Source organism: Pan troglodytes, chromosome 4 (genome assembly GCF_028858775.2).
Source record: "Pan troglodytes isolate AG18354 chromosome 4, NHGRI_mPanTro3-v2.0_pri, whole genome shotgun sequence".
NCBI classification, from domain to species: Eukaryota; Metazoa; Chordata; class Mammalia; order Primates; family Hominidae; genus Pan; species Pan troglodytes.
The window spans coordinates 71,930,920-71,944,497 of record NC_072402.2 but is presented as its reverse complement, the minus strand read 5'-3'; the positions used below and the strand labels follow the sequence as shown (position 1 = coordinate 71,944,497).

The window sequence follows — 13,578 nt, the reverse complement described above, 5'->3', positions numbered from 1 at the left end:
CTGTGAGTTCTCCTGAAGGGCCTTGGCTCCCTAGTCCCTGTCCTTGGTAATCTCCACCCCCATTTCTGGGTATCAGGATAAAGAATAAAACCCGAAGACAGGTTTGACTACTGCATGCCTTTAATATCTGTCCTATCTCCCACAATTGAATTCAATGAAGGGATGGAGTAAGAAAGCAGGAAATACTATTAATACAAAAATATGTCAACCAATACTTGAGATATCATCCCAACACAACAGTAGCCTGGGCCTTGGGGACAGAGTGGCAAGAGTGGCTTGAGCAAGGGCAGCCTGTAATGCACATTAAGAAGTCAGTAAGGTCAATTCCCCAGTCTAGGTGAGGTCTGGGTGGGGAAGAGGAGCCCCAAGGGGTGCTGGGAAGCCCTGGATGGGGCACTTTCAAGAAGACAATGGAGACTCAGGCTTTTTATCAGATTAGGGCCAATTTCCTTACTTTTGAACAAAACCTACTTCAGGTGCTTTTAAGATAAGGAATGAGATAAATGTTTCAGAAGCTAAGAGACAGCACCATCAAAGGAGTATTCTGCTGCGTCTTTACTCTGCCTAAACTATGTTTAAAATTATTCAGATATCACCAATACAGTTTCAGTCCAGGGCTGCTTGATGAGAGTGTTGCTTCGTTCTCCCTTCACAATAGCTCCTGTGGTAAGGAGTGTGCTTGGCCGGCTGTCCCCCTCCGTGACACCTTGGGGGTCCACTCTGCAGCTTTGCTGAAGCCACACTCTCATAAGCTGCTTCCAGCCAGTGACTGGGCATGGTAGTGTAATAGAGCTGGGCCAGTCTTTGTCATGTGGGACTCCTCTACCAGGCAATCTTTGTTCTGGGGCTCTTTGTTGGCCTGGTTGAGACTTTCTCTGAGCTGTGCTGTAGTCAGAAGCTCGTCCATTCCTCCATCCCCTCTCTTTCTCTTTATAGGTATCAGCCCCGCATGGCAGTGTGAGGCTATCCCTGCCTTCTCAGGCTCTATCCTCCCTTCATGCTTCAAAGACTTTTCTTACACTTTTAATTCCATCTCACCGTCTGCTTCCCAGAGGACCAGAACTGGCACAAGATCTTTGTGAAAAGTGTTTCTTCTTTTTTCAAATGTCTGGGCGGTTTCACATACTTACCCCACTCTCCTTTTTGTGAGAATCCAGACCCAGGGATTTTTGTCTGTAACTATTGAGATGGGATTTTTCCCTTGATCTTGACCCCCTTCATGGGCAGGAACTGGAGTGTCTCGTTTCACTCAGCCTGCAGTTAATGGACGGCTAAGTGTTAACAGCTCAGTGAAGGGTCAGGGTGACAGCCTCCTGCACCTGCCCTTTTTCGACACCCAAGTTCTTGTTCGGTGTCCAGAAAGAATCAAGTCACAGGAACTGTTTGAAAGACAATGAATGTGGAAGACTTTATTGAGCAGTAGAAGTGGCTCTCATGGAAGGGGAGCTGGAAACGGGATGGTGCAGGAAGAAGGTGATCTTTCCCTGAAACCCAGCCGTCTCTGGCTGGGCTCCCCTCCGAAATCGCACCGTCTGAAGTTAGCCACATTTATCCATAGTCTCTCATGCTCAGTTGTTTCTCTGCTCACCTCTCAACTGCTTGCATCCCCAAGGCTCAGCAGCTTGTATCCCTGAGGTTCAGCCACTTGTGTTGCTCTTTTTTTCCTTTTTTTTTCTGCCAGCTGGTCTGGATTTTATGGGCACAGGATGGGGGAGGGGCTGTTGAGGCATGTAAACCAGAGCAACTCCATCTTGAATGGAGATAGGTAAAATGAGGCTGAGACCTACTGGGTTGCATTCCCAGATGGTTAAGGCATTTTAAGTCACAAGTTGAGATAGAAGGTCGGCACAAGATACAGGTTATGACGACCTTGCTAATAAAACAGTTTGCAGTAAAGAAGCCAGTTAAAACCCATCAAAACCAAGATGGCAATAAGAGTGACCTCTGGTCTTCCTCACTGCTACACTCCCACTAGTGCCATGACAGTTTACAAATGCCATGGCAATGTCAGGAAGTTACCCTATATGGTCTATAAAAAGGAGGCATGAATAGTCCACCTCTTGGCATATAATCAAGAAATAACCATAAAAATGGGCAACCAGCATCCCTCAGTACAAGTCCCTCTTTTATTCCTCTACTTTCTCAATAAACTTGCTTTCATCTTACTCTATGGACTCGCCCTGAATTCTTTCCTGTGCAAGAGCCAAGAACCGTCTCTTGGGGTCTGGATCAGGACCACTTTCCTGTAACAGGGTGGGTCCAAAAGGCAATCATTTGGGCCAAAAAAAGCGGGGTCAGCTGTTTTCACTTAGGGCCAGAGTTCTAGGCTTGAGGGAGGTGTTTAACTGGGAGCCCAGCCATTCTGTATCATTGTGAGAGTCTACTTCAAAGAGTAAAGTGATTTGGCTCTGTTTAAATTATTTTATTTATTTATTTATTTGTTTTTGAGATGGAGTTTCACTCTGTCGCCCAGGCTGGAGTGCAGTGGTGCTATGTCGGCTCACTGCAACCTCTGCCTCCCGGGTTCAAGCAATTCTTCTGCCTCAGCCTCCTGAGTAGCTGGGACTACAGGTGCTCACCAGCACGCCCAGCTAATTTTTCATTTTTAGTAGAGACAGGGTTTCACCAGGTTGCCTAGGTTGGTTTATGAACTCCAGGACTCAGGGAATCCTCCTGCTTCAGTCTCTGAAAGTCCTGGGATTACAGGTGTGAGCCACCACCCCTGACCTGACTCTTTTTTTTTATTAACTCTCTTGGGGTGGAAATCATTGACAGAAATTATTAAATCCAATCTAAAGTAAGTAAATTGATTTGGAGTGGGTGAATGAAAAAAGTTTCTATCTTTTGGTGGTGAAGCTGCCTTTGCAAAAATTGTAGTAGTAAGGGAAATCTGACATAACTGACTCCATCTTGCTTCTACCAGGCTAAATTTCCTTTTTTTTTTTTTTTTTTTGAGAGTCTTGCTTTGTCACCTAGGCTGGAGTGTGGTGGTGGAATCTTTGCTCACTGCAACTTCTGCCTCCTGGATTCAAGTGATTCTCATGCCTCAGCCTCCCAAGTAGTGGGGATTACAGGCATGTGACACCACACCCGGTTACTAATTTTTGTACATTTTGTAGAGATGGGGTTTCACTATGTTGCCTAGGCTGGTCTCAAACTGCTGGCCTCAGGCAATCCTCCCTCCTTGGCCTCCCAAAGTGCTGGGATTACAGGCGTGAACCACCACACCTGGCCTACTATTCTATCTTTAAATAAAACAATAACAAAACTTCTCTATTGCTTCCAGTGGTTTTTCTCTAGAAAGTGCTTCTCAAATTTCAATGTGCATATGAAATCCCAAGAGACCTTGTTAAAATGCAGATTAGGATTCATTAGGCAGAGAGGAGTGCAGAGCTGAGATTCAGCTGAATGTTCATGCTGCTGCTGGTGGTTCACAGACCACTCTTTGAGGAACAAAGCCCTGGAGCAGTGGTCCTAACCTTGACTGCATTATGGGAATCACCTACAGAGCTTTAAAGAATACTGATATTTGAGTGCCACTCAGAGATTCTGAGGTCTTTGATATGGGCTGTGGGCTTGGTATCAGACTTTTTTTAAAACCTCCCCAGGTTATGTAATACGTAGCCAATATTAAAAACTCCTCTAGCGGCTGGGTGCAGTGGCTCATGCCTGTAATCCCAGAACTTTGGGAAGCCGAGGTAGGCTGATCACCTGAGGTCAGGAGTTCGAGACCAGCCTGGCCAACATGGGGGAAACGCCGTCTCTACTAAAAATACAAAATTAGCTGGACGTGGTGGCTCATGCCTGTAATCCCAGCTACCCCAGAGGCTGAGGCAGGAGAATCACTTGAACTCAGAAGGCAGAGGTTGCAGTGAGCTGAGTTTGTGTCATTGCACTTCAGCCTGGGCAACAGAACGAGACTCTGTCTCAAAAAAAAAAAAAAAAAAAAAAAAAAAATGCTCCTCCTAGCTACAGGGGCATCCTACATCATATATTTCTACAGTGTTTGAAATTTTTTCCAAATATTATGTTGCTTTGGATTTTAAGAAAAGGAAGATGAATTGGAAGAATGAGGAGAAGGAAAAGGAAATAAAGAAGAAAGGGAATGAGGAAGAAGGGAAAAGAAGAAAGGAAGAAAAACCTTTCCTGGCCCTACAGCCCTTTCCTTCTCAATCAAATTTCATAAATGTCCACTTCCACACTTCCCATTCACACCTCAGCCCTTCTCAGCCTGGCTTCTGTGTCCTTTTCTTCCTTAAATGTACTGACAATGACCACAATGCAAGGAGACACATCTGTTATTATCTTACTGATTTTTCTGACTTATTTGATACAGCTGGCTAATGTTTTTGGAGCCCCTAGGAAGCAAAAGCACTGTCCGTTATTTTTCTCTTTATATGAGAATAATACATTATAAAATGATTATTGTCACCAAGCAAAGAACAGTGTTTAATGATACATGGGAACATAAAATGCTCAATGCATGCACAAAGCTCTAGTTAAAAAAAAAAATTCTTCATGTCCACAACTGTGATTTTTTTTTAGTGTTCACCATTGCTACTGATAACCCAAATGAGTGACCAAGGCAAGGATCTCAATCAATCGAGGTTTATTAAGCCAGCTTTATGGTGTGCCTGAGAAAAGCACAAGCTACAGACACATCTGTGGCTGTTCTTTCCAAAGATGTTTTCGGGAAGTTTAGTATTTCTACATTTATACAGGAGGGGAGAGCATCTAGGAAGAGGGACAGGTAGGCAGTAAGGCAAATGGCTACATTCTTGTGAGACTTTAGCTAGTGCCCAGTAAATCTACACTTTATATATGATAAGGTGAATGTCTGAATTAAAAAAAGGGAGTAAGCAAAGAATCGATTACGCAGACCAATCTGGGTGAGTGGAAGAATGATTGATCTCTTCTTGTCTTTGTTCCACATCTGAAAAGATAAGGCTTGTAATTGACATTATCAGTGTAGAATTGAACAGACTTTAGTTTTAGGAGCTAAACTTAAATGGCAAATCGAAAGTTACAATTGGCGTGTCCTTGTTTATGGGAGGCCAGAAAAGAATTTACATATGAATGATCTGTGAGGGCTGTCATTCCCAGATGCCTGGGGTTTTTACCTTTCTGCAGCAATCTGGCAGATGCATAGTGCTAGTAACAGCTATTCATTTGGAAGAGGGCGTTGCATGACTCAGCCTCCAGGCTTTACTTTCCCTTTGGCATAAGGAGGTTGAATCTCCTGAGGTTTTTTATTTTCCTTTATACTGCTATTACAACCTGACAGGTTCTTCTTGCCAGCTGCCTGAAAAAAACAAATGCACCGAGAACAGCAGGTTTTTCAGCAAAGAAAGTTTAATTATCCCAGGGCCAGCCAAGCTTGAGGGTGGGAGAAATTTCTCAAATCCACCTCCCCAATAATTCAGAGGCTAGGGGGTGGGATTTGGTTTTTTTGTCTGTTTTTGAGATAGCGTGTCATTCTGTCTTCCAGGCTGGAGTGCAGTCGTGGTGCAATCATGGCTCACTGCAGCCTTGCCCTCCGGGACTCAAGCTATCCTCCTACCTCAGCCTCCTGAATAGCTGGGACTACAGGCGTGTGGCACCACACCCAGCTAAGTTTTGTATTTTTGTATACAGATGGAGTTTCGCCATGTTTCCCAGGCTGGTCTCAAACTCCTGGGCTCAAGCTATCCACCCACCTTGGCCTCCCAAAGTACTGGGGTTACAGGTGCGAGCCACCACACCTGGCAGAGGCTACGGTTTTTAAGCGTACTTTGGTGGGCAGGGGGCTGGGGAACTGAAACAATTGATTGCAGGGGATGAAATCACAGACAATCTAAATTGTCTTCACGCTGCTGATTCAGGTCATGGGAGGGGGTCTGAAGGCCTGTTGATGTCTTTTTAGTCTGCCAAAATGCTAAACTGGAAAAATATCTCAAAGACCATTTCTTTAGGTTTTCTAATAGTGATGTTATCTATAGGAGTAGTGGGGGAAGTTATAAATATTGCAGTCTCTGGTTACATGACTCTGGGGCAGTAAGCAACTTATAGAAGAGCAAGCTAGAGGCCGGGCACAGAGGCTCATGCCTGTAATCCCAGCATTTTGGGAGGCTGAGGTGAGAGAAGAGAGATAGACCCTCTCATATTGTTTTATATTGCTTTATACTCAGAAAAGGAAAGAGAAGCGAAACTAAAGGCAGGTAGCCTGGCGCCTAGGAACCAGACCCGAAACCAAGGAACCAGACTTGAAACCAGGCCTGGGCCTGCCTGACCTAAGCCTGATAGTTAAAATTCGACCTCTGACCTAGCAACTGATGTTATCTATAGATTCCAGACATTGTATGGAAGGACATTGTGAAACCTCCCGTTCTGTTCTGTTTCACTCTGACCACCAGTGCATGCAGCCCCTGTCACGTACCCTTTGCTTGCTCAAATAGATCATGACCCTCTCACGTGGACCCCCTTAGAGTTGTGAGCCCTTAAAAGGAACAGGAATTGCTCACTCAGGGAGCTCGGCTATTAAGACAGGAGTCCTGCTGATACTCCCGGCCGAATAAACCTCTTCCTTCTTTAACTCGGTGTCTGAGGAGTTTTGTCTGTGGCTTGTCCTGCTACAGAGGCGGGAGGATCACCTGAGTTCAGGAGTTTGAGACAAGTTTGGCCAACATGGTGCAACCCCATCTCTACTAAAAATACAAAAATTAGCCGGGCGTGGTGGTAGGCGCCTGCAATCCCAGCTACCACGGAAGCTGAGGCAGGAGAATGGTGTGAACCCAGGAGGTAGAGGCTGCAGTGAGCCGAGATGGTGCCACTGCATTCCAGCCTGGCGACAGAGAGAGACTCTGTCTCAAAAAAAAAAAAAAAGCAAGCTAGGCAGTGGCAGGTCATTATTTAACTATGCTTATTCTTTAGCAAAGGTCAGGCCCTTCCCATAATTCTAACCTGAGACCTATTGTTAGTTTTCACAAATATGGTTGCAATTTTTGAAAATGATGGGGATCAGTTCAAAGAAAGGACTGTTATGGCCTCAGCACAAGAATGAGCAAAAGTGGCCAGGCATAGTGGCTCACACCTGTAATCTCAGCACCTTGGGAGGCCAAGGCAGGCAGATCGCTTGAGGCCAGGAGTTCGAGACCAGCCTGGGCAACATGCTGAAATCCCGTCTCTACCAAAAAATTAGCCAGACATGGTGGCACATGCTTGCAATCCCAGCCACTCGCAAGGCTGAGGCATGAGAATCACTTGAATCCTGAGGGCAGAGGTTGCAGTGAGTCAAGATCACCCCACTGCACTCAAGCCTGGGTGACAAAGCCAGTCCCTGTCTCAAACAAAAATGAGAACAAAAACAAAAAAGCAAGAAGATAGAATGAAGTCATATACTTATAGGCTGAAAGGAAGAAGCTAGAAAGGGAGAGGAAGGGAAAGTGTAAGACAGAATGTCATAATCGGTAGGGCAACATCTCAGAAGAGGTGGAAGGAATAGAATTGACAGCCTGTTGAAAAAAATGAACTTAGAAAAGGAAAGGGAATTTGTCTTCTGATACTGAAAGGAGGAGGAGATGGATGATAGACTTACAAGTGAGTTTGAGTGTTGGGGAGAAGGAAAGTGATGGAGCTGCCTCCTGCAGGTCTTTGCTTCCTGTTTTTCTCAGGGAAGTAAGAGGAGAGGTTATTTGCTAAAAATGAATGGGTCAAAGATGAATAATGGCTATTGAACATTTACTATGTGCCACAGAGGGCTTTGCATACAAAATCACGCGCAACCCTTTTGATAGCCCTATTACAATTCTGCTATACAGATGGGCACATTGATGCTCCATTGGATTCTCCTGTGCTCAGTCTCTAGCATCTATTCTGAGGTTCCTTCTCTATTTCTCCACTTCTTCAGTGATATCCCCCAGTGGCCTGACTGTAAATATTATCTGCAAGACTCACCTCCAGATCTACACTTCTAGTCCTGACTTGTGCTGCAAATTCCACCCAATAGTTTATCTTGCATTTCCAAAAAAGGCTCTTGATAGGAATCTCAAAACTACCATGGACAAAATAGAACTCTTCCTAACCCTGCACCCCAGCCTCCCCACAACCTGTCAAAATAATGCTAAAAATTCAGAAATTATCTTGAAAGTGCATCTTCCCTTTCTTTTCCAACTCACTTCAACCCCATCCCAAATCATCAAGAAGTCTTGTCAATTTAATTTCCCTAGTATATTTTGAGACCATCCACTTCTTTAACATCTCCACCACCACCACTAGTCTAGTCCACCGGCTCTTCGTACATGGACCACTGCAACAGTGTTCTAACTGCCATCCCTGCTTTCACTATTGCCTCCCTGCAACCCATTCTCTGCATTTCAACCAGAGTGAGGTATGTGTGTATACACGGGGAAATTTAAAAACATACATATAATATAAAAAATTAGCCAGAAGTTGTGGCATGTTCCTGTAGTCCTAGCTACTTGGGAGGTTGAGGTGGGAGGATTGTTTGAACCTAGTAGTTTGAGGCTGCTGTAAGCTATGATTGCACCACTGCATTCCAGTCAGGGCAACGGTGAGACCCTGTATTAGAAAAACAAAACAGAGGGTGGGTGAGGTGGCTCACGCCTGTAATCCCAACACTTTGGGAGGCCAAAGCTGGCAGATCATGAGGTCAAGAGATTGAGACCATCCTGGCTAACATGGTGAAATCCCGTCTCTACTGAAAATACAAAAATTAGCTGCGCATGGTGGCATGTGCCTGTAGTCCCAGCTACTTGGGAGGCTGAGGCAAGAGAATCACTTGAACCTGGGAGGCGGTGGTTGCAGTGAGACGAGATCATGCCACTGCACTCCAGCCTGGTGACAGAGCGAGACTCCGTCTCAAACAAAAAAAAAAAAAAAAAGAAAGAAAAACAAAACAGAACAGAACAAAACAAAACCAACAACTACCACCACCACTACCACCAACAAAAACACAAAAAACTCCACACACATAAATAGAATAGTTTATCACTTTTCTTTATGCTACCACAGCAGTTCCAAAAGTTATCAATAATTTCCCCATCTTTATCTATTTTCCCAATAACACATTTTCTTTTTTTTCTTTTAAGTATTTTAAAGCAAATCCAAGATATATCATTTCAACCATAAATGTTTCAGTAGATATCTCCAACAGGTATGAATTTTAAAGAGTAAAACCAGTATGGAATAATTACACCTAAAAATGATCAATTATTTCTCAATATATGCTTTGTTATTTAATTATCATTAAATTAAACACATGGCATTTGGTTGGTATGCCTCTCTAGCTTTTTTTTTGTTGTTGTATTTTGTAAGACTATACTAGTATACCCATTTTATCCATTTGTTTTTGGAAAATAAAATGTTATTTATCCTGTAGAATACTCCACTTTCTGTATCTAGCTAATTGATTCCTTGTAGTGTTGTTAAACATGTTCTTCTAACCTCTAAATTTTCTGTAAACTGGTAGGTAGAGCTTGAGGCTTAATAAGATCCGGGTTCAATTCATTTGGAAAGAATACCTCATAGGTTGTACTGGGCTTTTCCTATTGCATGACATCAGGCGGCACAAGTCATGTTAAGATTGATTAGTATTTTCAAGTCAAAATAATTTCTAAAAAGTTTTAAATCACATCACTTATATATTCCTTAATTAAAACTATCTAGTGGCAACTAATTGCACTTAGAATGAAATCCAAATTCTACAGTTTAATTTGCAAAACACTAAACGGGCTGGGTGCAGTGGCTCATGCCTATAATCCCAGCACTTTGGGAGACCTAGGACGGTGGATGGCTTGAGCCCAAGAGTTTGAGACAAGCCTTGGCAACGTGGCGAAACCCCATCTCTACAGAAAGTAAAAAAAATTAGCTGGGCATGGTGGCATGCGACTGTAGTCCCAGCTACTTGGGAGGCTGAGGTAGGAAGATCACTTGAGCTCAGGAGGTCAAGGCTGCTGTGAGTCATGATTGCACCACTGCACTCCAGCCTGACCCTGGAGCAAAGACCCTGTCTCAAAAACAAACAAACAAACAAAAAACAGCCCCCAGCCCCCACCCACCAAACCAAAAACAAAGCACTACATACCTGACCTGGACTGAATGTGTCTCCAAGCAGCATCTCATACCACTCATCCCTTTATTCATAAAATCTAGCCACATTGCATTCACAGTCTTCTCAAAACAAGACTTCCATCTAAAATGTTCTCCCCTCTGGGTGCGGTGGCACATGCCTGTAATTCCAGCACTTTGGGAGGCCAAGGCGGGTGGATCACCTGAGGTCAGGATTTCGAGACCAGCCTGGCCAACATAGTTAAACCCCGTCTCTACTAAAAATACAGAATTAGCTGGGCATGGTGTCACGAGCCTGTAATCCCAGCTACTTGGGAGGCTGAGGCAGGAGAATTGCTTGAACCTGGGAGGCAGAGGTTGCAGCGAGCTAAGATCATGCCACTGCACTCCAGCCTGAACAACAAGAGTGAAACTCCACCTCTGTAATCCCAGCATTTTGGGAGGCCGAGGCAGGTGGATCATGAGGTCAGGAGTTCGAGACCAGCCTGACCAACGTGGTGAAACCCCATCTCTAATAAAAATACAAAAATTAGCCAGGTGTGGTGGCGCGTGCCTATAATCCCAGCTACTCAGGAGGCTGAGGCAGGAGAATCACTTGAACCCGGGAGGCAGAGGTTGCAGTGAGCCAAGAGGGCACCACTGCACTCCAGCCTGGGCCACAGAGTTTGCTTTGTTTTCAAAAAACAAACAAACAAGCAAAAACTCCATCTCAAAAATAAAAAAAAAATAAAATGCTTTTCTGCTCCTATTTTGGCATGATCTGCTCCTCCTTGTCATTAATATTCAGATAACATATTTCAGATTCATTTTTCTTGTCATTCAGATTTCCCTGACCACTCCCTTTAGAGTATCTACCCTCTCATTCACTATTACATCACCTTATGCAAATTCTCTGCATATAACTTTCTACATTTGCCTTTTTTTTTTGGTTTATTTATATGCCTGTAGTTTTCTTCTCCCAACATCTCAAATTATAAGTTTCATGGGTCCTTTAGTACCCAACATGAAAACATTTATATCGTGTTTTACTCCATGTTCGTTATTTCAATCAAACCTGAATCTTGTCTCTAGATGAATTGTCACCACATTCAGATTCTTTTATAACTTGTTCAAATGTTTAGGGTCTTTTCATTTATAGTCTCACTACTCAAAATGTGGTCCTCAGATCAGCAGCATTGACATCACCTGGGAGCTTTTTAGAAACATAGACTCTGTTATAAATAAAGTTTTGGTGCCACAAAATAAATAGCACTCAAATATAAAATTTTCTTTTTTTCTTCTCAGCAAGGCAATTTACTCCTATAGAAGGGTGCACCCTCACAGATGGAGCAATGGTGAGTGCACAGCTGGACAAGGGAGGGGAAGGGGTTCTTATTCCTGAGGCATGTGGCCCCTGCTGCTGTGTCGTTCCCCTGTTGGCTAGGGTTAGACCGCACTGGCTAAACTAATTCCGATTGGCTAATTTAAAGAGTGACAGGGTGAGTGGTATGGTGGGAAAAATGGTTATGGCAGAGTGGAAATCGGAATGAGTCAGGGTGGGGAATGAGTCCGGGCAGAGCAGGTAATCAGAGTGAGTCAGGGTGGAGCAGGTAATCAGAATGAGTCAGGGCAGAGCAGGTAATCAGAGTGAGTCAGGGTGGAGCAGGTAATCAGAATGAGTCATGGTGGAGCAGGTAATCAGAATGAATCAGGGTGGAGCAGGTAATCGAAAAAGATTGCTTTATGAGGAAATTAAGTTTAAAAGTAGAAGGCAAAGAATTGAACATACTGACATATTGATTCTTTGAAGAGAAATTTAGAACTCATATCTAACAACTCTCAGGCTACATCCCAGATTATGATTTAAATAATAATCTCCATGTGAATGATAGCTGGAGGTTGCTTGTTCACCTAAAGTTTGAGAAGCACTGGCATGTAGTCAGTAACTATTAGCCCTGATCTGTGCCTCTCTGTAATGCAACTCTAATTTATCTATTTACCTAATTTCTTTTTTTTTTTTTTGAGACAGAGTCTTGCACTGTCGCCCGGGCTCGAGTGCAGTGTCGTGATCTCGGCTCACTGCGATCTCCACCTTCTGGGTTGACGCCATTCTCCTGCCTCAGCCTCCCGAGTAGCTGGGACTACAGGCACTCGCCACCACGCCCAGCTAATTTTTTGTATTTTTTAGTAGAGACGGGGTTTCACCATGTTAGCCAGGATGGTCTCAATCTCCTGACCTTGTGATCTGCCCGCCTCGTCCTCCCAAAGTGCTGGGATTACAGGTGTGAGCCACAGCGCCCTGCCTATTTACCTAATTTCTAGAGAAGTCAAATTATTCATTGATGGCCTTCCAAACACACCCAGAGCTGTACCACTCCTACCTCTGAAATACCTTTTCTCTTCTCCTTCAAATATCAAATTATTTCCTTTCATTTTAGGTGAAGACTTTTCAGAGCATCATACCAGCTGGAGACCTTTTTTTCTCTTCACTGCCTTGCACTGTTACCTGCTTAGGTAATTCTTTCCCCACCCCTTGAGGAGGGAGGACATTCTCCTGTGTGTCTTATTACCCTTTTTCAAGATGTAGGCCTTTAACATAATAGGTTTTTATTATATAAGTATGAGGCTTTTATTTCATTGTTTCCTAAACAATAATTTTATTCTAAGTCTTGGAGTAGTTCCCTATAGAACTGCCTAAAATAATATTGATTGGGCTGGGTGCGGTAGCTAATGCCTGTAATCCTGGCACTTTGGGAGGCTGAGGCAGGTGGATTACTTGAGGTAAGGAGTTGAGACCAGCCTGGCCAACATGGTGAAAACCCCGTCCTTACTAAAAATACAAAAATTAGCCGGATGTGGTGGCACATGCCTGTAATCCCAGCTACTTGGGAGGCTGAGGCAGGAGAATCGCTTGAACCCGGGAGGTGGAGTTTGCAGTGAGCCAAGATTGTGCCACTGTACTGCAGCATGGGCAACAGAGGGAGACTCCATCTCAAAAAAAATTGATTGAATGCTTGTTACATTCTTATGTTCCAGTGTGCTGCGTTCATTTAAATAATTTATCTCATTTAGTCTTCACAGTGGTCTTGTGGGTGGACATTGCCATATGATTTCACCTACAAGGAAACGTAGACTTCAAGATTAAGGGACTTGCCCAAGGAGCTGAAATTTGTAGCGAGTTCTCTAATTCCCTACCTGAGCACATTCCATCCCCTCACGGTTCCTCTTTCTGTAAGTGTGTGGAGGTTTCCTCCTCTTGTTCCTTAGTGCTTTCTATTTTATGATCGTGCATCACTTTAAGAAAAGATAAAATAAAAATGGGAACAATCTATATATTTTCAGATAATCTGGGTCCAAAATTTAGGAAAACATTGTTATACTGCCACCTTCTGGATCTTTTGAATACTTACACATTAATAACGGATATCTGAAACCAGGTCTGTCCAACTCTTACAAATCTCGTGGTGACATATTACATTTTGTTTATAATTATTTTTCTTTAAAGACAGAGACAGTAAAAATATTTATTTAGTG

General features: G+C 43.6%; 1 protein-coding gene across 1 annotated transcript in view; it reads left to right on the top strand.

Annotated features, from left to right (window-relative positions):
• The window catches only part of CARD6 (caspase recruitment domain family member 6), a 37,702-nt gene extending 24,329 nt beyond the window's left edge, over nucleotides 1-13,373 (top strand). Inside the window, exons 4-6 of the mRNA XM_063811259.1 lie at nucleotides 11,350-11,399; nucleotides 12,483-12,558; nucleotides 13,117-13,373. Of these exons, the coding sequence (XP_063667329.1) occupies nucleotides 11,350-11,399; nucleotides 12,483-12,558; nucleotides 13,117-13,154 (164 nt within the window). The 3' untranslated portion in view covers nucleotides 13,155-13,373. The remainder of the gene's footprint in view (nucleotides 1-11,349; nucleotides 11,400-12,482; nucleotides 12,559-13,116) is intronic.
• Nucleotides 13,374-13,578: the final 205 nt, after the last annotated feature.